The 25,472-nt window shown below is 37.1% G+C and overlaps 1 protein-coding gene and 1 long non-coding RNA gene across 2 annotated transcripts in view; both read left to right on the top strand.

Annotated features, from left to right (window-relative positions):
* LOC125251686 overlaps positions 1-25,472 on the top strand; it is a 258,619-nt gene that overhangs the window by 31,017 nt on the left and 202,130 nt on the right. The gene's annotated exons all lie outside the window — the stretch shown is intronic.
* xkr4 (XK related 4) overlaps positions 7,068-25,472 on the top strand; it is a 67,680-nt gene continuing 49,275 nt past the window's right edge. The window contains exon 1 of the mRNA XM_048164764.1: positions 7,068-8,380. Within this exon, the coding sequence (XP_048020721.1) occupies positions 7,701-8,380 (680 nt within the window). The 5' untranslated portion in view covers positions 7,068-7,700. The remainder of the gene's footprint in view (positions 8,381-25,472) is intronic.

Here is a 25,472-nt window from a genome sequence, read left to right as displayed (position 1 = left end):
GTTCGCCCAAAAATGAAAATTCTGTCAATTATTACTTACCCTCATGTCGTTCCACACTCGTAGGACCTTCGTTAATCTTCGGAACACAAATTAAGATATTTTAGTTGAAATCCAATGGCTCCGTGAGGCCTTCATAGGGAGCAATGACATTTCCTCTCTCAAGATCCATTAATGTACTAAAAACATATTTAAATCGGTTCATGTGAGTACAGTGGTTCAATATTAATATTATAAAGCGACGAGAATATTTTTGGTGTGCCAAAAAAAAACAAAATAACGACTTATTTAGTGATGGCTGATTTCAAAACACTGCTTCATGAAGATTCGGAGCTTAATGAATCATCATACTGAATCATGATTCGGATCGCGTATCAAACCGCCAAAAGGCTGAAATCACGTGACTTTGTCACTCCGAACAGCAGATTGGATACACAGATTCATTTGTGCTCCGATGCTTCATGAAGCAGTGTTTTGAAATCAGCCATCACTAAATAAGTCGTTATTTTGTTTTTTTGGTGCTCCAAAAATATTCTCGCTGCTTTATAATGTTAATATTGAACTACTGTACTCACATGAACTGATTTAAATATGTTTTTAGTACATTAATGGATCTTGAGAGAGGAAATGTCATTGCTCCCTATGGAGGCCTCACCGAGCCATCGGATTTCAACTAAAATATCTTAATTTGTGTTCCGAAGATGAACGAAGGTCTTACGGGTGTGGAACGGCATGAGGGTAAGTAATAAATGACAGAATTTTCATTTTTGGGTGAACTAACCATTTAAACATATGATAGTGGTACATCTCAATAGCCTGGCTATTTGATCTGTATTTGGGTCAATGACATGACATGCATATTTTGGTGTCCAAGTGCATTAGTTCCTTTTAAAATAATTTGATAAATTCATGACATATATCACTTTATTCTATAAATATATATTTAGTTTGAATTCTTTTTTGTACATTTAAATAATACATATTATTTTATGTTTAGTTATCTTAAAGGTCCCGTTTTTCGTGTTTTTTTGAAGCTTTGATTGTGTTTATAGTGTGCAATATAACATGTGTTCATGTTTCGCGTGTAAAAAAACCCAGTATTTTTCACATAATTTACTTATCTGTATACCGCTGTTTCCACTGTCATAAAAACGGGCTGATGACTTCCTTGTTCTATGAAGTCCCTCCTTCAGAAATACGAGTTCTGATTGTGCCAGCGGTTCCTGTGTTGTGATTCGACAGCAGTTTAGCGAACCTTGCCCAGAAAGGTCACGCCTCTTACCATAACGTGGAGATGCACGCGCTCAGTGTTATTGTAAACATGTCTTTAATTTTACCCTATCAATTTGAGCCGGAATCAGACCCGGTGATTGGACTGCGGGATGAAAATAACAGCGTTTCGACGACATGGCGACAAACACACTCTACAAACGCAACTCTTGTGTATTCCTGTGGGCGGAGGTTAGTCAAAAAACTGTTTTAGTGATGTCATTAAAGAAGGAAGTAGAGGGATGTAGTCCAAACTGGCCGTTCGATGTAGGCAACTTCTGTTAAATAAAATATCTCACTTGGCATTGAACTTTGAGCTTTAAAATTTTACAGATTTTATTTATACTCTAACAACAACATTACACACTAACTAAAGTTTAAAACATGGGATCACGAAGAACGGGACCTTTAAAGGTGCAGTAAGTGGTATTTCAACTACTCTGTTGGACATTATTGATATCTGAAATCAACCCAAACAAACACACCCCTCTCTTCATTGCTCCGCCTCCAAAACTCACACTCCAATCCTAACCACCCTGCTCTGAGTCTGTCTAAAACCCCGATCGCTGCTGGCAGGCAAGGCGAATGCACTACCAATGATGCTAAGCACCTCCAGTGGTTGTCAGTGCATATGTATTTATTGTATTTATTTGTAGTATGTTGTGCTGCTGTGACAAGTGAATTTCCCCTTTGGGGATTAATAAAGTAATTAATCAGTCAAATATCAGCTTCAGTTTTAAAGATGTTAAGATAAGGTAATAACAGTAAACATGACAACGCATCATCCAGAAAACCCCAACTGATGTATGGATAGGTTTGTACACTTTCCATGTCAGGTGGTTCAACTAAAGTGTATATATACATAAGTCAAAAAATGAATTTAAACACTTTGAAATGTTATTTAACAACTGAAACTTGTTTAAACACATTGTTCATGACTCCATACTGATGTAATGCTTCTTTTTTTAACACCCTTTTTGAAGCTTTATTTGTCAATGACCCATTTAGATGTGTTACTTTTTCTATTGACAGTGGGGCTGTTTAACTCAGTTGTGTAAAGATTCTCATGGCAGGGCATATTTGGTTGGTTGAACAAGCCCTAATGTGTCATCCTGTGCTTTACAGTGACTGAGGGTATTTTAACTCGCCTGTCTATGAAGCATGCAGAGGCCAGTGGCCCAGTTTCTGCTTGACAACTCACTGTATAAGAATCTCTTCCAGGGTCTGTCACAATGGGTTGCTGTCTCACTAGAAGCTCATGCACAAAACCTGAGAAATTATGGTGTGTTGCTGAGCAACTACAGACTGTCATTCATGTCACAGTTGAAGCGTCTACAGAACGTTGCCATATTTGATAGAAATGCAGCATTTCAGTCTGTGTGAAACGCTGTTGTGAATCTATAGGCTGCTAGCACAATGGTTGCAGGTTAACCCGCGATAATCACTGAAACCGCAACTGTGCTTTCATGTTTGCCTACAGCAAATTATCCAATGACTTTAACCCTTTTAACCTTTACATTTTTGCTGAACGGTGAATAACAATAAGATCCAAGTGATGTTATTTTCAGCAGAGAATCACATGCCTCAGAGGACCGCATGCAACAGCCTTTTATGTTTCCACATGGCTTGTTGCAATGATCTCTCTTCTATGTCATGACTGAAAAGATCATGAACCTGAGGTTTATATGTGCCACAATGGTTTTGCATGTCTGTCAGAGCTCTGAAGGAGAGAGCGAGTGTGGATGGATGAAGTCTGTCTGATAATGCTGATGTGTGGAACCAGGAGTGCCACAATGCATTCATACGACTGAGCTTCTCTGGCATGATTTTCTAGTGCTGTGTAATCTTTGCTCAGAATGTCACACAGCTAACTTTGAAAAAGGAATAAAAGCTAAATGCACACCTCATTAATAAAATAGTCCTCCATTTTTTTATTATTTAAAGTGGATACTGTTTAGAATCTAAAATACATACACAAAAATGCTTGGGATTGCATGATGGTTGTCTGATTGCTGATATCATTAAGATTGAATCTTTAAGTGGCTGGTGTGAGTGTATGAAGGGCTGTGGAGCTGGGTACAGTCTTCTCACAAAGAGCCCGTTCAGATCAATAAGAGAAGACAGCTGTAATTATATTGAGGTAGCACAGGGAGGCCGGTCTCCACTGAGCAGCAAACGCTTCTTAATAGCTAACACAGACAGCCTCTGATAGTCATTCATTCAGAAGAAAGGACCAGCCTATAAGCTTGAACCTGCTCAAACCCACAACTGAGGCGTAGGTGATCGCTGTCTGTGTGTCAGTGGGGCCTGAAATGGACCTACTAAAACACTGCCCACAAGTCACGACAGGCTGCTTACCCCTGCCTGCCTGATGATGACAGATGGCATCATTTCTGAAGCTCAGGTGCCATACAGGCAGAGCTTAAGGTGTGGCTAAGCCATTGAAGAGCCTGGCTGTATCTATGCTGAACTCAAAGCTGGTGACAATTCGTAAAGGGTTAGTTCACCCAAAAATGAAATTTCTGTCATTCATTAGGTATTCAAAAGGTATTCTCGTCATTTCATAACATTAAGGTTGAAACACTGTAGTCACGTTCACTATTTTAACAATGTTTTTAGTACTTTTCTGGACCTTGAATGTGGTAATTTTGTTGCTTTCTATGGAAAATTTAAAAAACGGATTTCATCAAAAATATCTTCATTTGTGTTCTGAAGATGGTTCGAAGGTCTTGTGGCTGTGGAACGACATGAGGGTGAGTAATTAAAGGTGAAATATGTAAGATTTCTGTCCGCTAGCGGTCGCATTAATCAAGAAAATTAGATATAAACAATAAGACTAAATGTGTTGAGCTATATAACAACAATTAGTTTTCTGTCTATAAACGTAACCAAACAGTTGTTCCCTTGCCTATTAAAACATGTAAAATATATAAAGCATCTTTGGTGTTTCCATGGTTTCTACAAAATAAAACCGGAAACCGAGGGTAAGGCGGGTATGACGCAACTGACAGGCGACTCCTCACACGTCCCGAAGCCTTGGTTAAAATTGCAATTTTCTCACGATTTACAAATAGTTGGGAACATTTGGGATATTGTAAGTACTCAAGTGAATAAAATATATAACACTGGCCTAGTGGTTTTTGGATATTTTACCTCAAAATTCTTATATATTGCATCTTTAATTACAGAAATTTCATTTTTGGGTGAACTAACCCTTTAATAGTATGTTTTTCTCTAACTTTATTGTTTTCTCACCTTCTCCCTTTGTTGTTTCAAAAGTTTTGCAGTGTTTAAATATTCCAGTAACCACAAAGTTAGCGTGCACATTCTCTAGATAGACGCTCGCGAAGTCACGTTTCCCTGGCGAAATATAGCCTAGTATATAATCATATTAGCCTGTATTTTCTTCTCTGATGCAAGTCTATTATTGAAGTCAATTCACGACAGCCCACTTATGTTGACGGTTTGACGCCATCTGTTTCAGTGCCCAATCTCAAACAGCATGTGAAGTTTAAAACCTGAGGCGTAATAAGCTCGTGGCAATCAGTGTTAGAGCTGCGTACGTCAGAGCCTTGCTGATTTATCTTTTCTAACGTATTTTTGTGGGCGATGTGCCTCATTAATTCATGTGATCCTTACCTGGCAGCATCTGCTGGTGTAATATGCAAATTTTTTCCCCGTTAGACTTGAATCAATACAATATCTTAACACCACTCAGTGTATGTCTCTCGTGGCTGTTTTTCAAAGCAGTCACTCGCTTTATGTGTAACCGGCGAGCAGAGGGCGTGTCGACAATACAGCGCCGTACTCAAGGGTGCCAATAAATTCAGTAATGACGCCAGTTATCCCACCCAGCACAATACGTCCGATGGCACTGGAGCGTCCTTAGTGATATATGGAGCTCAGACGCGACTTGTTGTTTATGGCGGAGCTTCTGCATAGTGCACAAAGAGACATAATAATGAACTGAGACTGGGAGCTTTCCGTGGTGCTGAAGCTTTACCCATTGAACGAGACGAGAACGCGTTTGGAAGATAATACATTTTTATTACAGGTTTATTTAGCCAAAAAAAGCAAAAATAAATAAATAAATAAATAAATAAAATGGCAATATTATATGGTAGGCTATATAATGCACATACATATAATGGCAAAAGGTGACAATATTACTTATAATATTTTTTTTTTTTTTTTTTTTTTTTTGCAAGCGTTGTATGTTGCACGTCATCAGAACGTGACTAACACGGACCAATCAGTTGTAAGCTCGATGACTAAAGCATGTTAACCCTTGTGCGGTCTTCGTTTGGGAAGTAGCCTACACTCAGGGTCTTTGGGGTCTCCACAGACCTCAGGCAACAAAATGTAACTTTGTAACAACATTTTTTTTTTTTTTTTTTTTTTTTTTTTTTTTTAAACAAATGTAATTTTACTCTGTTTATTAATGTTTTTACTCGACATTTGTGCAGTTTTTGACAAAAGTTCACCTATGGCATAATTGCCAAAACACCCTCATGGAACCTCTTTATTTTTAAGAGTGTAGTTGCTTGTCTACCCTTCAAGATCTATCATAATTAAAAATATATATTTTTAAGTAGGTTTTATACAAAAACAGCTTTTTATGTAAAATTCACTTTATAAAAGACCCACATTTCTAAATTTCATTCATGGGGATAACATGGATAATTTGACATGGTTTAGTGTAAGATTTTTGCCCATCTTTTGGAAAATGCAGTTTTAAAAGTAAAAAAAACTATCACTTTTACCAGTAAATGCTGCAGAGCTCCACTATTTGCTATGTGCTATTTGACTGACTGAAAGACATATTTTCATTTTTTTCAAGTATTTTTCAGTTGAATTCATGTCTAAATATTATGAAATCACATTTATAACAATAAAAGCTACTTTTTGTCAAAGTTTAGTATTGTTACATTATAAGACCCCACTTAGAAAATGGAAAAAATTAATCCTAAAAATCTATATTTTTGAGAAACTTTTTTTTTTTTTTAGTACAAAAAAATGCTAAACTTTGACAAAAAAAAATATTGTCATAATTGTGATTTCATAATATTTAGATATAAATCCAACTGAAAAATACTTGTGAAAAGATGTCTTTCAGCCAGTCAAATAGCACATAGCAAATAGTGGATCTCTGCAGCATTTACTGGTAAAAGTGGTAGTTTTTTTTACTTTTAAAACTGCATTTTCCAAAAGATGGGCAAAAATCTTACACTAAACCATGTCAAATTATCCATGTTATCCCCATGAATGAAATGTAGAAATGTTTTCACTTTTATAAAGTGAATTTTAAAGCTGTTTTTGTATAGAAACCTATTTTTTTTTTTAAAAATATTTGTTTATTTATATAAATTTATAAATCCTCCAAAAACTGCACAAATGTAGAGTAAAAACATTAATAAACAGAGTAACATTACATTTGTTTTTAAAAATATAATTATTTTGTTACAAAATTACATTCTGTTGCCTGGGGTCTGTGGAGACCCCAAAGACCTGAGTGTGACTTTTTTTTTCTACACTAACATAAAAAACAAGATATCACTCCAATTTTTATTTTATTTTTTTTATTTGTAGATCTAGAAAGTGTTAACAACTGTACAAAGTTTCATGTTATTTGGACAAAGAGAACATTTTTATTTATTTATTTATTTATTTATTTATTTTTAATTTATTTTATCTAAAAAGACCCCAAAGACCCTATACGGGTTAAATGGTAGGATAAATGTATCCAACTTTATATTCAACGGAAAGCCATTGATATACAAAATTAAATTATTATATAATAAAAATTATTAATATTTTGTTCGCATTGCTACAACTAAATATAAATAGAAACGTTCCCAGCTGGCTTTGATGTAAAGGCTTTAAAGTTATTTAAAAAAAAATTCACACAGATATAATACTTGTAAATTAAAAAAAAAAAAAAAAAAATAGTTTCAGACAGTTTAGGCATAATAAAGTGTCTGCAGTAAGCTCGTGAAAAATAGAAAACCGCCACAACGAACGCTTCACTTTATAACGCGCCGCTTCCGTCCGCTGTATACAGGGTGGGATTCGAAATTTCACGTTTACAAATGCCATAGCAACCGAGCAGTCACATCTTTAATGTACCGCTGCCATAGACATTATTTTTATACACGAATGTGGAGTTAGCAAAAGGCTGTGCTGCAATAGCTGGATATTGAACACCTCGGTGCGCGCCTGAAGAAGAGTTGCAAAGCAATGATGTCATAGTTTTAAGTAGGAGCCATGGGAGAGCATATGGTTCGTACCCGCTACCGAGAGGAAGTGTTGCTTTGTTATGAGCAGGCGGCGCTGTAGCTGGCGGAAGAGGAGGTCGCCCAGCCCAGTGTCTCTTCGCCTGGAATAGAGAAGCCGAGGAGAAGACGCGAAAACGGTGGGAAGACAAAGCTGCTACAATGGCCGCGAAATCCGACGGGGTGCTAAAAATGAAGAAGAGCGATGTAGCATTTACGCCTTTGCAGAATTCGGATCACTCGGGTTCGGTTCAAGGGCTCGCTCCGGGTTCGCAGCCGGATTCTGGAACCGGAGAGGCGGACTTCGTCAACGGCGAGTCGCGGTGCTGTGGCTCAAATTCGACATGTCTCCGCCTCGGTAGGGAGACGCAGAAATACACGGTCTGGGACTGTCTGTGGATCCTCGCCGCAGTGGCGGTGTATTTCGCGGATGTGGGCACTGATGTTTGGCTTTCTGTCGACTATTACCTCCGCCGCGACTACTGGTGGTTCGGGCTTACGCTGTTTTTTGTGGTGCTCGGCTCGTTCTCAGTGCAGGTCTTCAGTTTCCGCTGGTTCGTCCATGATTTCAGCACCGAGGAGAGCTCCGGCGGCGGCGCGGCGAGCTGCTCCCACATGGACGGGAAGCTGCTCAGCTGCTCCGCGTCGCACGGAGACGTTGGAGCCCACCCGTCTACGCCTCAAAGACAGGCGTCCACCGCGAGCAAGAGCAACACCACCAGCAACAGCAGCAACAGCGCTACTGCAGCCCGGACTAGTAAGACACGCTCAGCGTCCTGTTCCATCTGTATCTGGCTGTTGCAGTCCGTCATTCACATCTTACAGCTCGGACAAATCTGGAGGTGAGTTTGAGCAGCGCATTGTTTTCAATGGCACTTGTGATTTGAAGAGCGAAGGTCGCGGATTTATTGCTTGTCCTCTTTAAAATGCAGCACGTATTTTGTTTAGAGCAGCGTGGTTGAATGACACACTCCAAGCATGTTCTTGAGTTTGGACTGGTTGACACGTTAAGGCCTACACACACACACACACACACACACACACACACATTGTGTAGGCTGGAGAGCTAATTTATCATCCCGTTTTCACTGTTATTCTTGGTGGATATGCATGGCATAAAATGCTTGATATCTATCTTGCAACAGAACAAGGAAAGTAAACACTTGTAGTGTTTTATTTGTAGATGACCTGACTTGGTACACAATGAAAAAGATGTCTGGATTGAAACGAGCTCGAATGACTAAAGAGTTCATGAGAATAGTATAGACATTCATTGACTCATTCCATTCAAATCCATTATTAATGTAATTGAGAATAAACCTCATAGAGAACTAAAGGCTATTAGTGGGTGATTGATCGCCTTGTATGAAAAGTAGTTGCAAATATTTCCCCGGTGGCATCTTACGGTGTATGAGGTTATTGGCTCACCCATGAAGCTGCGTTCTCTTTGCAGGTCAATAGATTCATTTGCCCACAGTTGTACTCAATGAACGGAATCACAGAAACCTATTCAGTTTCACAGCGTCAGCCCATCAGGGTCGTCAGAAGCCTGAATGAGTTCTGATCAGCATGTTCAATAGAGTGATATTCCATTTACTCTTAGTCTTTGACCCTGAGGATTGTATTTGGATGCTGTCCAAACAGTAAAGGATGTGGAATTGCTATATTGGAATTAGGCCATCAAAGCTATGGTCTAATATATATAATAGTGATTGATTGCAAAGACAAGGCACATTGTTATCAGCCTTAAAGACCCCATTATGAAATTGTGCGGTGCTGTCGTTACTTACAGATCATGTGGCGTTTTTAGAGTAGAATGGATACAATCTGCTGTCTCACAGCTGGTTTGGTTTCAGCTCCCATATTTGTGTCCAGTCAGCTCTGAGTTGAAAGAATGTTGTTCGGCGAGAGTTGCTTATTAATTAAAAGCTAGTAGTAGGAAATCTGAATGGTATGACTTAATAGCCCACAAAACTAGGCCATAATCACACCAATACATCCCAAATCCTGGAGAATGCTTGAGCACTTCACCTGGGTATTTTCGCAAACCGTAAGCATTAAGCAGCTGATTTGGCGTGTTATTTTCTTAAATTTTTCAGCTTTTTCCTTGTCTTTTTGGTGTCATCCTGTTGGTGTCACATGGTTTAGGGTGATGGGAATGAAGCTGACACAGTTGTGTAGTTGTGTTCTCTCAGAGGGGGAGGATTGTTGAGACATGCGCTGCACGTGGCACTTTGCAAAAGGTTCACCAGTCTGGGGACATCTCACAAAGCAATGCAATTTAAAAATAGCTTGCTTCACTAATAAAGTTCTTGATATTCAACAAAGGAAATGTGTCAGGCTGAGTGCTAGAATTTGAGATTGATTGTGCCAGGTGAAGGTCTACATTTAGTTGTCATATATTGATGTATATATAATAATGTAATATATATATAATAATGTTCCCATAGTAATGTGCAGGGAAAATCCTGTAGGAATGAGAAACCCTTAACTGTTGTTGCATTAAAGCAGGTTTTATACAAGCACTTACATATGACCTTTAAATCAAAGGAATACACCTACATGCATAAAGAGACATCAGGTTGACTTCAGTTTCCACCTATAGAGTTTTCCACCATTATTGCATGGAATCATGCCATCTGGGCTGCTTGACATGGTTATTTCAATATAAATCTTTACCGATCCATGTTCTAATGGAAGTACTACTGGTACCGCTACTCTCTGTGCACAAAATCATTTGGCTTCAATGGTGGAAAAGCACTTTTAGATTTATTATGCTATAATATAGTATAAAGTTACTAGTTTATGCATGGTTACTTGTCAAATGATGAAAAATGACGAAAACTAATGTAAAAAGTTATTATTAACAATGGTTAATAAACATTAAGATTTTATGGTTAAAACACTCTACATGTGAAATATTTTACGTTTTTTTGAGCAGCAGTTAGCAACAGGGAAGCCAGGTTTTCACTACAGGTTTTCTGGGCGGTAAAAAATTTTGGCAGGGCTCCCCTGGTTTCCGTGCATTCCAGGGACTAAATATTGCGTTATTTTGGGTCGATTCAACCCGTGGACATGAAAAACAACCCGGGGCAAAAGTATAAAAGTAGCTCAATTCTGCGGGAAAACCGTGGACTTGGCAATACTGGTTAGCAACTCTGTTACTAGGCCTGTATTAAAGACTCTGTGTGGGTAATGCACTTTGATTTGAAATTGTTTTCATTTTTATTGTTTTAGGACTTTAATTTTGTAATATGTATTTTTTTTAAAATTAACTTGAAGGTTTTCATACATTCTAGACTCTTGTACAATTTCTTAAGCAGCTAGACTTGTTTTTCCATGTATTGAAAACATGTCTTGAATTAATGTCTTACATACAGCACTTAAGATAGAAAAGTCTAAAATTGTCTGAAGGAAGACGCTTAGGAATGGGAACCAGGATAAGCCTAAAACAGTTTCTGTCCAAATCCAGGTAAACAAAATTTAAAAGATCCAAAAAGGTCATAAAGATGTCGTAAAATGAATCCATATGAATCAAGTGGATTAATCTTTAGACTTGTGAAGAGTTATGGTTGCTTAATATCATGAACAGATTTAATTTAGGCTTTTATTCACATATAAACACATACACAGATATGATAAAAATGGAAGCTTGTGTGAAAACCTCATTGGTTCTTGTGTGTGCACAATGCACACACAGGTTTCTGTGTGTGCCATGTGTGTATGTGTGTGTCGATCATTGTTTAGATTAAGTGGGTTTTTACTTAGTTCTTTTGGTCTGGATGAAAGAAAATAATACATTTAGTCCTGGTTAATTTTTAAAAACGAACCTAAAGATATGAAACAAAACACAAATATCTTTTATGAGATATGTTCAGTTCTATGTGCTGAGCTAAATGTGTTTGTTGTATGTGTGTTCATAAGATGTATTTTTATCAGCTGAGAACTTGTGAAGAGCATGAAATGTGTAAAGGAGTCAAAACAGCACCAGGAATTCCTCCATTACACACAAACAAGGAGAAGGCATTACAGACGTCTGTACAGAACTGTAATGGGCAATGTAGCTCCTAGGTATGCTTGAGCATTTTGTCCTTTTTTAGGGTCATGTCTTGTGACATCACGTCCTGTTTTTGGTTCATTCAGATGTCTTTGATCCACGTTGCATTCATATTTCAGTCGACCACACCAAAGTTCGTTTGGAAGCGGACCCCACATTTATTCAAATGAACCTCACTAACAGAGCAATCGCATCAGAGTTCAAATTAAACAAACCAAATGAGCACATTCTAAATCTGTTCATATAAAGAGATTGTATCTGTTCACAAGACTTGGATTAAACTGCTTGGATTCTCATCTGTGGAATGCGCTACTTCCGGTATTTTGCTAGTATCGACACAGGTAAATTGTAATCAAGGATTTTTTAAAATCCAGCACTCAGATTTAATCGAGGAATTGTGACATTCCTAGCTCAATTCATATGGATTTGTTTTATAGCGCCTTTATAACCTTCTTGGATCTTTTACGTTTTGTTTACCTGGACTTTAAATGGACGGACAGAAACCTCTCAGGTTTCATTAAAGACAAGTGTTTCCATCGTAGTGTATGCACATGTTTTCGTATTTTCATAAAGACATTCAAATATTAGCAGTATTTTTTCAAAAATTTTCACTGACAACACTGTTGGAGCTGTGGCGTATATCATGATCCGATTCGGAACTTTCCCGTCTTTCTATATTGTCCTTTTAAATGAAAGATAAAGATTTTAAGTAATTAAACGGACTATATTTTTCAGTTTTAGATCTTCAGAGAAATTTGGATGCATTTGTTGCACATTATATGCACATACTATAAATGACCTTACATAAGTGGCCTTCTTTATTTACTGCTTTCAGAAATAAGGCCAATACACACTGCACCGACAGATGCCGGCCAACGGCAACAGACACTTCACCAGGTTTTGTCGGATCAGTGTGTTAGCCCTATCGGTGTCTGTTGCTGTTGGTCGGCGCTTCGTTTGTTAGGCCGTGGAATGTCTGAGAAGAAGTGGCGTACTGTAATCTGGTGATTGTCGGCTTTGCCGTTGATAATGCGGTGTGAATTGGCCTTTAGTTGACATAAGATGGAATTCATATCTTCTGACTTCAGTTTAAGACCACTGCATGCATATCTACACAAACCAACTAATTATTTTAATTGCAGGTAATTAATTAATCCCCTTATAATTTTGAAAGCCGTTCTGTATCTGTATTTCTGCATGTGAAGTTTTGCTGATTGCGGTCTACATGATTGCACTGCAAATGAGCATGCACCAAACCACTGTGTGCATGCCACTTGTTGTTGACTACATGCTGTGTATATATATGCATCTGGGTCTGAATAAAGTATGAAGCATTTAGAGTTGCACAGTAGGTGTCTACTTGGCACTGGGGTATGATCCATGCCATGCTTCCCCCCCATGACCATATACTTGCCAGGTCAAGAATGTGCTTGCAGGTGACATAATGTAGACTCTGCACTTCTGCAAAAATGTTATTTATAAAGTGGTTTTAGTTGGACGTTTGTCTTGCATTAAAAAAAAAAAAAAAAATAAAAAAATTACTACTTGTTTCAGAATGGGCAGAGAACATTCAGAAGTAACATTCCCATAATGTTTGGAGAATGATAAAATAGAATGTTTCCTTAAAGGGATAGTTTACCCAAAAATTATCCCATGATTTACTCACCCTCAAGTCATCTTAGGTGTATATGACTATCTACTTTCAGAGGTATTTTTAAAAATATCCTGGCTCTTCTAAGCTTTATAATGATAGAGAATGGGGGACATTATTTTGAAGCCCAAAAAAATGCATTCATCCATCATAAAAATAATCCATATGGCTCCAGGAGGTTAATAAAGGCCTTGGGTTGGGTTTTTGTAAGAAAAATATCCATATTTAAAACTTTATTAATTATAATAACTAGCTTCTGGCAGACGGCCGTACGCATCGATTTGCGGTGGAAGAGTAACCCCTGACCCGATGAATGACGCATTGACGAACGCGGAAACGCAGAGGAGAGAGCAAAACAAAACACCGGTCACGAATTAGAAGTCTAAAATGAGAATTTTTAAAGAGTAATGTTGGAGGATTTTGGCATAAGAGATAAGAAGCTTGAGTTTGTTGCCCAGCCTTATTTGTTTAAACCGAGAGGCGTCTTGCAATACTCCTACATCCTACTTGCGCCAAATGATTTAGTTATTTTACTTTTATAAAGTTTTAAATATGGATATTTTTCTGACAAAAGCCCATCGCTTTGCTTCAGAAGGCCTTTATTAACCCCAATGGGCCGGATGGATTATTTTTACGATGGATGGAAGCATTTTTTGTGCTTCAAAATCGCATCCCCCATTCACTACCATTATAAAGCTTGGAAGAGCAAGGATATTTTTAAACGTATCCCTGATTGTGTTTGTCTGAAAGATGATAGTCATATCCACGTAGGATGGCTTGAGGGTGAATAAATCATGGGATAATTTCCATTTTTGGGCGAACTAACCCTTTAATGTTCGGATAACCAAGAAATAACAAGTGTTTTAAAAACTTGCCGTTTTAAACGTTTAAAGAACATTCCAAAATAATGTTTTCATAACTTAATGGGAACATTAGCAAAATATATTTTGGTTAGCTGGGTAACAGCTTGTATTATAAAGCTGTTAAAAGGGGTCCTTATCTCTCCTATAAAGAGGCTCCTTTCAAAGCAACAGCTCTCCAGTGAACTCAGCCTAAATTACCATATTAAGTTAAACATGGAGATTTATGCCAATGAGTGTGATTTTATGTATAGTAATGCAAACAAATGGTACAGCTGAACCAGGCCATTGCTATTTAACTCTATCCATGTCACCCATGCTCACACCCACACTGTCTGCCACATCTCACTGAGAATGAAGGCAACATGTAGCCTATCATTTAGAAGTCCAGAATTTACACATTAAGGTCGAATTAAAGAGCCGTCACGCTTATGCATGCAGAACACTGCCTGATTTCATAAGTACCCATTTGATTCTGTTCTTTTTTTGAGCCGAGATCCTCTGTGAAGTGCGTTCTCTGAAAGATGTCAACACACCAGTCAGGCGAGCATTTAATGATCAGATGTTTTTAATCACATTGCACTTGTCATGAATTACACTCAAAGCAACAGTAAATCAAAACAGAGGGTGATATAACTGTCTAAATGATTGAATAAAATACACAGTCAAACACAATAATGCAATAGCTAGAACATAAGTCAAAACAAAATACAATGAACAAAAGCACACATAAAAAGCACAAAAAATGCTCTTGTTTGTAGTAGTGGGAACTTAAATGGCAAAAATATATTTATCTTTATTGAATAAACCGAGCTCGAGAAGATAAAAGCTTATTATCACTCTTTTAGTATCACAAAATAAAAAGAAAATGACTGGAATGACTGTAACTGCTTAGCATGGCTGTATCAAAGTTAAAGCCTCTTTAAGAACAAAGATTACTCCAGGGTGTCTTGAAGCAGCTCTCACATGAGAGGTAAGAGAGATCAGATCTGTTTATAGGTACTTGCAGCTGAGCTATGAACTTGTGAGAATCTAATTTTCATTGAACTGTGATACATATTTAACAATACAAACATTTAACAAAGCTTAATTTGGGTGCCATTAACAGGAATTCCATAGAGAAACGGGATAATCGAGTATGTGTGGGGGTCATTTGATTCCATCAGTATTGGAGATACAAAACAGTTTTGTAGTTGGTGGTCATATTTTAAGGTTTCAGAGGAGTCTGTGGGGACGCTATCGAGCAGAAAGGCTGGTTGAAGAAGGCTTCTTTTTGTGGTTCACCTCTTACAATATAAGACGCAACCAAATGTGGATAGGGCACTTTATAAAATTATTTTTGTAGTATCTGAATTTGCCAGTAACTTTGCACCATTCTTTTTCATTTTATAGAAAGTGCAACATTGAAATTTCGATAGAAACTCTTTTTGTGTTTCACAGGAAATTTGTGGGTCAACACCATTTGACTGACTAAATTTAGTAAATTTAGTAAATCTACTAATCCCAAAAACAAAAAACAAAACAAAAAACTATACATACATACAGGGCCTAAAACTAACCTTTTGCCAAACCTGCCAATGGCCACAAAACTGTATTTGACACCAAAATTTTAGCTAAATTTTAGCTTTTGTGAAAATTCACAATTCTCTGTTCCAATTTTGATATCACAGCTAAAACTACCTAACTAATACAAATTTAAAACATTAAGCAATAATAACAAATAATCAAATTACAAGCAAAAGCACAAATATGTACAATATAACAAAGATACAAATGAAATAAACCATGCTTTTCAGGATTTTCAGGTAGGTCTGACAGTAGTTTTCAGGTACAGAAATTTAATAAAGTAAGCAAATGTAAAGTAACACTGCATAGTCTTCACTGTATAAATTAAACATTCTTATTAATTAATCCTTATTAAAGTTACAAAAGTTATTTCTCAAGAGCGGTGAGTGATTTTTGTTATTTGATTAACATTAAAAACACAGCAGCAGGAATATTAGGTTGCTGTCACTTTAAGAGTGAATGCACAGATCTAATGTACTGATACTGTACACATGCGTTTACTTTCTCAATTGTTTACATTCAGTTAAGATATAAACGACTATGGGCCAGATTTACTAAACTAATCACCTTGCATGATTCATTTAAATACTCTCCACCCATACATTTTGCGTCTGAAAGGGAAACTCCTACAAATGCATATTCAGTAAAGTCAGCCACAAAAATAACTGTGTCCATGCTTTTTCAGCGCTAATTTTTCACTGTGTGTCTTTAGTAAATCCTGACAATAGTTTTTTTAACCAAAAGGTTTGCATTGGCGCAAGCTGTTAGTAAATCTGGCCCTGTGTTTAGTAGGATACTTGCTATTTTTTGACATAATTGTGTGTGAATTTGTCCATTCAAGTGCAAGACGACGTGAAAGAGAGCTCAGTTTGGTATTAGCGTGCTGTCTGAGATGCGGCTTTCTGCGCGTGCTTCGGATGTGTGTGCACAAAACTTCCAGCACAGCATGCAAGTAACGAAATGAGTTCCCTTTCGTGTCTTCTTGCACTTGACTAATTGTCAAGGTTTAAAATATTGACAGTAATAATACAATGACAAAAATACAGTAAAACAGTAAAACAAAAACTGTTTTCTTTTTTAATGTTTTAAAATGTAATTTATTGCTGTTATGCTATTACTGTAATATATATAATTCTATAATTCAGTGTCACATGATCCTTCAGAAATCATTGTAATATGCTCCCAGGTGAAACAAGGTACACTTCAATAATGTACTTAAAGTGCTCTATTTTTGCGCACTAATTTTGTACTTAATATACTAAAAATTCTTCTTTAGTACTTCTTAAGATAATTTTAAGAACATCTAAGTGTACTCAACTGTGCTCTTTTGAGACACCATGAAATATGAACTAAAATGTGCTTTTAATGTACTATCTCTGTATTTAAAAAAATGTATTTAGTTAACACTAAATAGTAGTAGTACACTATGGGTTCAAGTGTACTATAGTGGTAACTTTCTTATTATTATCAATGTAGAAAACAGTTGTGCTGCTGCTTCCTAATACAGAAACCGTGATTTTTCTTTTTCTTTTTCTTTTTAGAATTCTGTTGAATAGAAAAGTTTAAAAGAACAGCATTTATTTCAAATTTAAAGGGTTGGTTCACCCAAAAATGAAAATTCTGTCATTAATTACTCACCCTTGTGCCATTTTACACCTGTAAGTCCTTCGTTGATCTTCGGAATGCAAATTAAGATATTTTTGTTGAAATCCGATGGCTCAGTGAGGCCTCCATAGCCAGCAATGACATTTCCTCTCTCAAGATCCATTGATATACTAAAAACATATTTAAATCAGTTCATGTGAGTACAGTGGTTCAATATTAATCTAATAAAGCAACGAGAATATTTTTGGTGCGCCAAAAAAAAATTACAATAACGACTTATTTAGTGATGGCCGATTTCAAAACACTGCTTCAGGAAGCTTTGGAGCATAATGAATCAGTGTGTCGAATCAGCGGTTCAAAGTGCCAAAGTCACATGATTTCAGCAGTTTGGCGGTTTGACAAGTGATCCGAATCATGATTTAACACGCTGATTCATTATGCTCCGAAGCTTCCTGAAGGTGTGTTTTGAAATTTTTTTTTGCCGCACCAAAAATATTCTTGTTGCTTTATAATATTAATATTGAACCACTGTACTCACATGAACTGATTTAAATATGTTTTTAGCACCTTTATGGATCTTGAGAGAGGAAATGTCATTGCTCCCTATGCAGGCCTTACAGAGCCATCGGATTCAAAAATATCTAAATTTGTGTTCCGAAGATGAATGAAGGTCTTACGGGTGTGGAACGGCATGAGGGTGAGTAATACATGACAGAATTTTCATTTCATTTAGAAGCCTTGTCACCTGACCTAAATACTGCTCACTGATTCGCTAAAACAGACTTATCGAGTTGCGTACACAAACAACAAGGGTGCTTGTCGGTTCCTGCTGTAAAACGTGAACGCGCGATGCCTTCACAGTGGACAGTACCGGCTTTTTTTAACAAAACTTATCTAGGGTTCAGAATGTGCTATATGTGGAGAACAACGCACGACAGTCAGTTAATGTTTTTTAAAGGTGGCGTTCATCAGTTTTTGCAAATGAACTCTTCAAATGTCTGGTTAAAAATCCCTAGTTTGAATTGGCTTGATGGTGCATCTGTGCAAGCCTGTTGGCTGTTATGTCTCCTGTCACTATTGATAAATATTGATGAAATGTTGCAGTTGTTGGCTGAGACGTTTTAAAGTACTTTGTTGGCTCCTTTTGATTTTTTTTCTTTGTAGGGCGGTAAAGAAAGAATCCGTGTCATCTCTCAAGATACATTCTTGCTTTTAATAATCTGAGAAGTGATGACTATGTTGGAGGGCCCAAATGCTCAGGCTGATGCAAGTAAGGCACAGCATCTCTCAGGGTAGATAAAATAACTGGTTTCTAATTTTTGGATAATAAATCCTCCAAATACATCTGCTCTGAACTCTGGGCATGACAGGTCCCACCAGCAGCCATTGTTTGAGTGTGTTGTATGCTAGAGCTGATGACCTGTTTTCTCTGAGCTAGGTGCTCAGGAGAGGAGGCATCACCAGATGTAGCCCCGCAGTCCACCCTCGACTGGCATGTCCTCTCTCACACCCAAACCCAACTGCACAATTATAATTAATGTTGGAAAATGCAATTATGAATGTGAGCATGGCTCATTTAACAAACAAACAAGTTCAAAATGATGCCATCTGTAATGTATATTTATGCAGAACAGGACCTGGGTGGAAGCATTACTGGAGTGATGTTCTCGACTTCCTCACCTTTCTCTTATCTCAGAAGATGGTGACTGGTGGCTGAGGGTGTTATATGTTAATGATATGTATTTTTATACATGTCAGTCTCTCTGAATAAGCTCAGACTTTATCAAGGACTCAACGCTAAGGAATTTTCTGCTGGCCCGGTTGGGCCATTGGTTTAAATTTTCACTGGCCCTACCATAAAAATGTAATAAATAAAATAAATTAGGCCTAGTTATTGTTTTTGTTGTTTTTGACCCATGTATCCTTAATAAATACGGTTATGACACCAAAAACTACTAGACTACTAGATCTCATATAAATTTCAAATATCGTTAAAGACAAGTAAACGGTCAGTAATAAAATAAGATAAAATAAACATTAATTTTCAGTTTGAGAAATTGAATAATCATATCTAAAATAACACTGCGTAGTCTTCAGTGTATAAATTAAAGATAAATTAAATGATGTTTTATTAACAACATTCAAGAGGAGCAAGTTCAGATAATTAACCTAATTAGCACAGGTGGAGAGCATTCAGTTAATCAACTCAACCAATGTCAAAGGTATAAATTCAGCAGACTGACTTCTGTTCATCTGAGTTTATCAGCATCCCTCCTCCACCCCATCTCCTCACTTATAGTTCTATCTACTTTTACCACACCGGGGGGAGTACTCTGGGTTCGGGCCAAAATTCCGAGCTCGGAGCCCTCTCCCCGGACAGCACGCTAAATATGCATAACTTTACTCTATTTAATTATATGGATATGTGAACTCGTGAATCATAATTAAAGTTACAAAAGCTATTCAGTCAAGAGCAGTGAATGATTAAAGGGTTAGTTCACCCAAAAATGAAAATTCTGTCATTTATTACTCACCCTCATGCCGTTCCACACCCGTAAGACCTTCGTTAATCTTCGGAACACAAATTAAGATATTTTAGTTGAAATCCGATGGCTCCGTGATCTCTCTCAAGATCCATAAAGGTACTAAAAACATATTTAAATCAGTTCATGTGAGTACAGTGGTTCAATATTAATATTATAAAGCAACGAGAATATTTTTGGAGCGCCAAAAAAACAAAATAACGACTTATTTAGTGATGGCCGATTTCAAAACACTGCTTCAGGAGCATTATGAATCAGCGTGTCGAATCAGCGGTTCGGAGTGTGTCACGTGATTTCAGCAGTTTGGCAGTTTGACACGCGATCCGAATCATGATTCGACACGCTGATTCATAACGCTTCCGAAGCTTCCTGAAGCAGTGTTTCTCCAAAAATATTCTCGTCGCTTTATAATATTAATATTGAACCACTGTTCTCACATGAACCGATTTAAATATGTTTTTAGTACATTAATGGATCTTGAGAGAGGAAATGTCATTGCTGGCTATGGAGGCCTCACTGAGCCATTGGATTTCAACAAAAACATCTTAATTTGTGTTCCGAAGATGAACGAAGGTCTTACGGGTGTGGAACGGCATTAGGGTGAGTAATAAATGACATTATTTTAATTTTGGGTGAACTAACCCTTTAAAATTAAAAACACAGTTAGCAACAGGGTATATTAGTCTGCTGTCACTTTAAAACATAATGCACGGATCCAATAAACTGTTACAAATGTGTTTTATTTCTCAACTGTTTACGTTCACTTAAGACATAATAGACTGTTTATTAGGATACCTGCCAATACTAGCATTTTTACATAATTTGATATGAATATGTCCATTTAAGAGCAAAAAGACATGAAAGAGAAATCAATTCCATACTTGTGCGCTTTCTGAGCTAGTACAGAATTGAGTTATCTTTCATGTCTTCTTGCACTTGAATATTTAAATGGGCATGGCTTTAAAACACGTGCAAATGATAAACTTTTGTGACGATGCTGCACTGGCCCGATCGGGCAATTGACAGTTCTTTAAACTGTCCTGAGAGTTGATCACACTGGCCCTGGGCCATCAGGCAGTCCTTATTGTTGAGCCCTGTTATTGTCTTTTTCCTCAGGAAGTCAGTTTATTGGCATTTTTATTGTAGTAAGTTTGTGTCCTTTTCTGTGGATGGATATGAAGTCTGATATTGTATATCTACCAATATCCCCCTTTTGTTTCCTCTAGGTATGTGTGATCCAGATTAGATGATAATTGGTCCTCATTATGTGCTGCAATTTAAAACATCTCTACATGCTTACAGGCTTTTATGCCCTCAGTTGTGCTTTAATGCTTATTGACTTGTGTTTAATATTGTATTGAGGACACTGATTTGCCCTCATTATGTATGTGGGTGGTAAAGAATTATTGCTGATTGCTGAAATTTTTTGAATAAGCTGTGAAATTGATACACATTCAGACATAGAAATGGAAGAGAATGGCACACTGGAACTGTACTTTTATGATGGAGTTACAGTAGATGACCTTTGTTGAACCCTGTAATAATGAAAAAAATGTTTTGGGCTCAACACTAGGATGTTAACAGCCTTTGTTTCGCTCTAAGCTGAAAATAAGTGAGGAGGAGGAAATGGAGCCCCCAAAAGTCAATAAAGAACAACCCTGTTCCCTACCATATCCAGATCCTCTGGGATTCGACTTCAGGATGGGTTTCTCTGAAAAATGAGCTTGTGGATGATGATCAGATGAAGATCAAGATGCTGATACCAAAGTTAAATCTTACTCATTTAACGAATTTGTTTCTTATCGCCTCATTTTTATCAGGTTCTCTGTTGACTCAGCAAAAAGAAGAGAGGAACAGTAAACCGTGCTCTCCTGTGCCCCAAGCGGACGTTGTTTAGATCCTCCCTTGGTGTATGTTTGTGTTGAAATGCTGTGTTTTGTTTGGCTGAAAGCAAGTGACAAGGGAGCGATCCTTCTAATGCCACAACTACGAGCAAGGCCCGGCGTGGGTTGCCCACCTTGGATGAATATTTAACATTGCGTGCTGTGAGAGACCTGACTGCCACCTCTTGCATTATTTACCACATTCCGGCTTGTCAGGCGTTCTCTCTCACTACCTCACTGCGTAAAGTGACCGAAAAACACCAACAATGAAACGCATGGATAAATCTGAACATGTAGCCTACAGAATGCAACAAAGTGTCTGTCTTCTTATCCAGCTACTGTTTAACAACATTTCATCCCCAGAATGAGTAGATATTAGAGCAGCAGCTTTAAAAGTTAGTCCTGAGATTCAGTTTATAAATTCCGTGTCTTTAGCTTTTCAGATGTTTTTGCAACAGTGTGTCTCAGATTTGCCAAGATGCCAAAATCTGAAATCAAAAGTCAGAAATTTCAATATGGACTCAAAATTCTCTCATCAAATCCATTTAAAGGCTAATTATCTGAGCAACGCCGTGCACATTAATAATTTTTTCTCTATTATTGTACTGTATGCCAAGAGTTGGCTTATTTGTATCATTTTTTTTCTCCTAAGGTCTTTTAGAAGAAACTTCTGAGACAAAGATAAACATAACTGGGTTTTCTGTTTAAAATGTCATTTAGTTCTGTGATGGCAAAGTTGAATTTTCAGCATTATTACTCCAGTCTTCAGTGTCACATGATCCTTCAGAAATCATTCTGATATGCTGATCAATGTTGAAAACAGCTGTGCTGCTTAATACTTTTGTGGAAATCATGATACATTCTACAGTATTTTTTTATTAATTGAAAGCTCAAAAGAACATGATTTATTTGATATGGAAATTTTACTTTGTAAATGACAATTTACAGTCACTTGATCAATTTAATGTCTCCTTGCTGAATAAAAGTATTAATTTCTTCAAAAAAAAAAAAAAAATCTTTCTGACCCCAAACTTTTGAACAGTATGTAATCTACCATGTTTGGTATTGGTACATTAGCATGAAATATTATGCAACCTTCCTGCACATTTATGAAATGATTAAGAATTCCATTAAATCAAAATGAGTTTTGTGGCTTTTAGTCCATGTCTGTTAGCTTTGAGGTCATTTTCATGCCAATATGTTGATGATAAAAAAAATTAACTTAAATTAACATTTATTTACATTCATTAGTCTTTCTTTTGCAGAAAACCATGCTTTCAAGTGATTTTATGGGGTCTTTAAATGAGCTGCTGATCTCAGGTGTGTCTGTGGAGACAGAAGTGGCAGTAGTGTGGGTGATATAACTGATGATCAGTCCATTGAGCATCAGGATGTTTCCCTCTGCCCAGCTCTCCATGGCCCATCACTCCTCATTTGATCTTTTGGTTGAAATCAAGTGAAAAATATCAGGACACTCACTCCATTAACCTCTCTCTGCATCAAAGGTGTAAGGTGTGTATACAAGAGAGAAAAAGAGAGAGACAGACTGAATTTAAGACTGTATTTAAGAAGTAAAATGTGAATATGCAGAAAAAGGACTTTGAGGTGTCGAGTTCTACCACCTTCAATTAGTCTTGGCGATCAATTACATTGCTGAATTCAGCAGTGAGGGCAACAGGAAGCAGGACTATCAAGAGCAGGTACGGCTTTTCACAAGACCCGCTGTCAGTCGGAAGTGGACCGGTTGTCTTCCTTGCACATCAAGGATGCATTAACTTGATCAAATTTGAAGTGACAGTAAAGACATTACTGTATGTTATAAAAGATTTCTGTTTCAAATGCTGTTCTTTTGAACTTTCCATTCATCAAAGAATCCTGAAATAAGATATCAGTTTCCACAAAAGTATTGAGCAGCAACTCTGATTGTTTCTTGAGCAGCAAATCAGCATATGAGAATGCTTTCTGGAGGGTCATGTGACACTGAAGACTGGAGTAATTAGGTGTGTTCGACATCGGCTGCGGCTGGATGTAACCGATCGGTGAGAGTAGCCGCGTGCAGGCGAGGAGGAGCTGAAAACGGAGACGTGAAGTCAGACACTTTCTGCTTCCCGTAGTGACGCTCGTGCTGCGTTTGCATAATTTATCACAGCTGAAGTGAAATAAATGCAATATTTGACTAATACACCAATGTTTCAGAGACATTTTCATTCAATACTTTATGTATTGCTTACAGCTTCTGTTTTTACAAGAATAAAGTTCAATATAAGCATATACTATATAAAAAACGAATGTAGTTTATGCTGTATGTCCTTCACCTTCCCTATTCTACCTTCGGAACGAACGCAGCGGCAGTTCCATTTTTTCCGTTAGTAGAATAGGGAAGGTGCAGGTCGTAGGACATACAGTGTAAGCTTTTTGAAGAATATGAAAATGCGGTTTTGGCGGAAGCACTTGGAAGGCGATCATTTGTTTATATAAAGCATATACATAAATTTTTTTTTGAAAATCGTTTCACTAGATAAGACCCTTAGTCTGGTATCGTTTAAAGCCCTTTGAAGCTGCACTGAAACTGTAATTTTGACCTTCAACCGTTTGGAGGCCATTTTTGTCCATTATAAGGAGAATAATCTTGGAATGTTTTCATCAAAAACCTTAATTTCTTTTCGACTGAAGAAAGAAAGACATGAACATCTTGAATAACATGGGGGTGAGTAAATTATCAATAAAATTTTATTTGAAAGTGAACTAATCCTTAAGCTAATTTTCATTTCAAAGTGAACTAATCCTTTAACTAAATCAAAATGTTTTAAGTAAAATTAAAATATAAAGCATCTGACTGCACCAATAATATATATTATACAGTGACCATCAGTGAGTACAGTAAACATTCTAACAAAATATGCAAATGCATTAAAATGGTACTATATGCATGTGTTTATAAGGCATGCTTAACATGCATCACTCAGTTTTATACCTTAAGTAACAGGGGTCCCTTCTCCATCTCTCTCTATCCTCCAAGGGATTCTTCGCCTGAAAATAGTCCAATACCTCTGGTCTAAAATGCTTTAACATGTTTCAGAATGCAAAATGTTTCACAGCATATGAAAGTATAAATGTAGATTTAAGCATCAAAGCACAGTTCGTGTATCAGATGTAAAGCAGTAGAAAATAAAGAATAAATGAAGGAATAATCTGAAGATGCAGAAAAAGAGACTTGGTGGACATCAGACTATTACTCTGTTTCCATGGCAATAAACACTGACTTGATGACATGGCGCTTGTTCTCCATTACCTGCATTAATCTGTTTTGCCAAAACAAGCTGTCTTGTTTATTTGCTTTGTTGAAAATATAAGTGTGTCTGTATGTGCAGAATCAGTTCTTGGAGACTGGATTTTGAAGTTTCAGGTTCTAGTGATGTCATCAATGTGATGTCAGTCACATAAGCTGCGCAAGACTAGAGCTGTGCTCAAAATCACATAGTGTCTAGTCAGTACTACATTTGGTTTAAAATTTAATTTGTGACTTTGTTAAATAATGTTCTAAATAGTATGAATATGTGACCTACGGCATCGGTTGCATTGCTTCACTGCCATTCACAACTCCTCTGCCTGTGGCATCATGGGATAGATACTAAAGTGTCCATCGGATGTGCATTTCATAATCTCGCCAGAATTTCCTGAATACTATGAATTTAGACATACTACTTGGCTTACATACTGTTTTTCGCCTACTATGTTGTAGGGAAGCATAATCAGATGCAGGGTAGGT

The sequence above is a fragment of the Megalobrama amblycephala genome, linkage group LG17, assembly GCF_018812025.1.
Source record: "Megalobrama amblycephala isolate DHTTF-2021 linkage group LG17, ASM1881202v1, whole genome shotgun sequence".
NCBI classification, from domain to species: Eukaryota; Metazoa; Chordata; class Actinopteri; order Cypriniformes; family Xenocyprididae; genus Megalobrama; species Megalobrama amblycephala.
The sequence above is the reverse complement of the archived record's forward strand: the minus strand, read 5'-3'. Positions and strand labels throughout refer to the sequence as shown.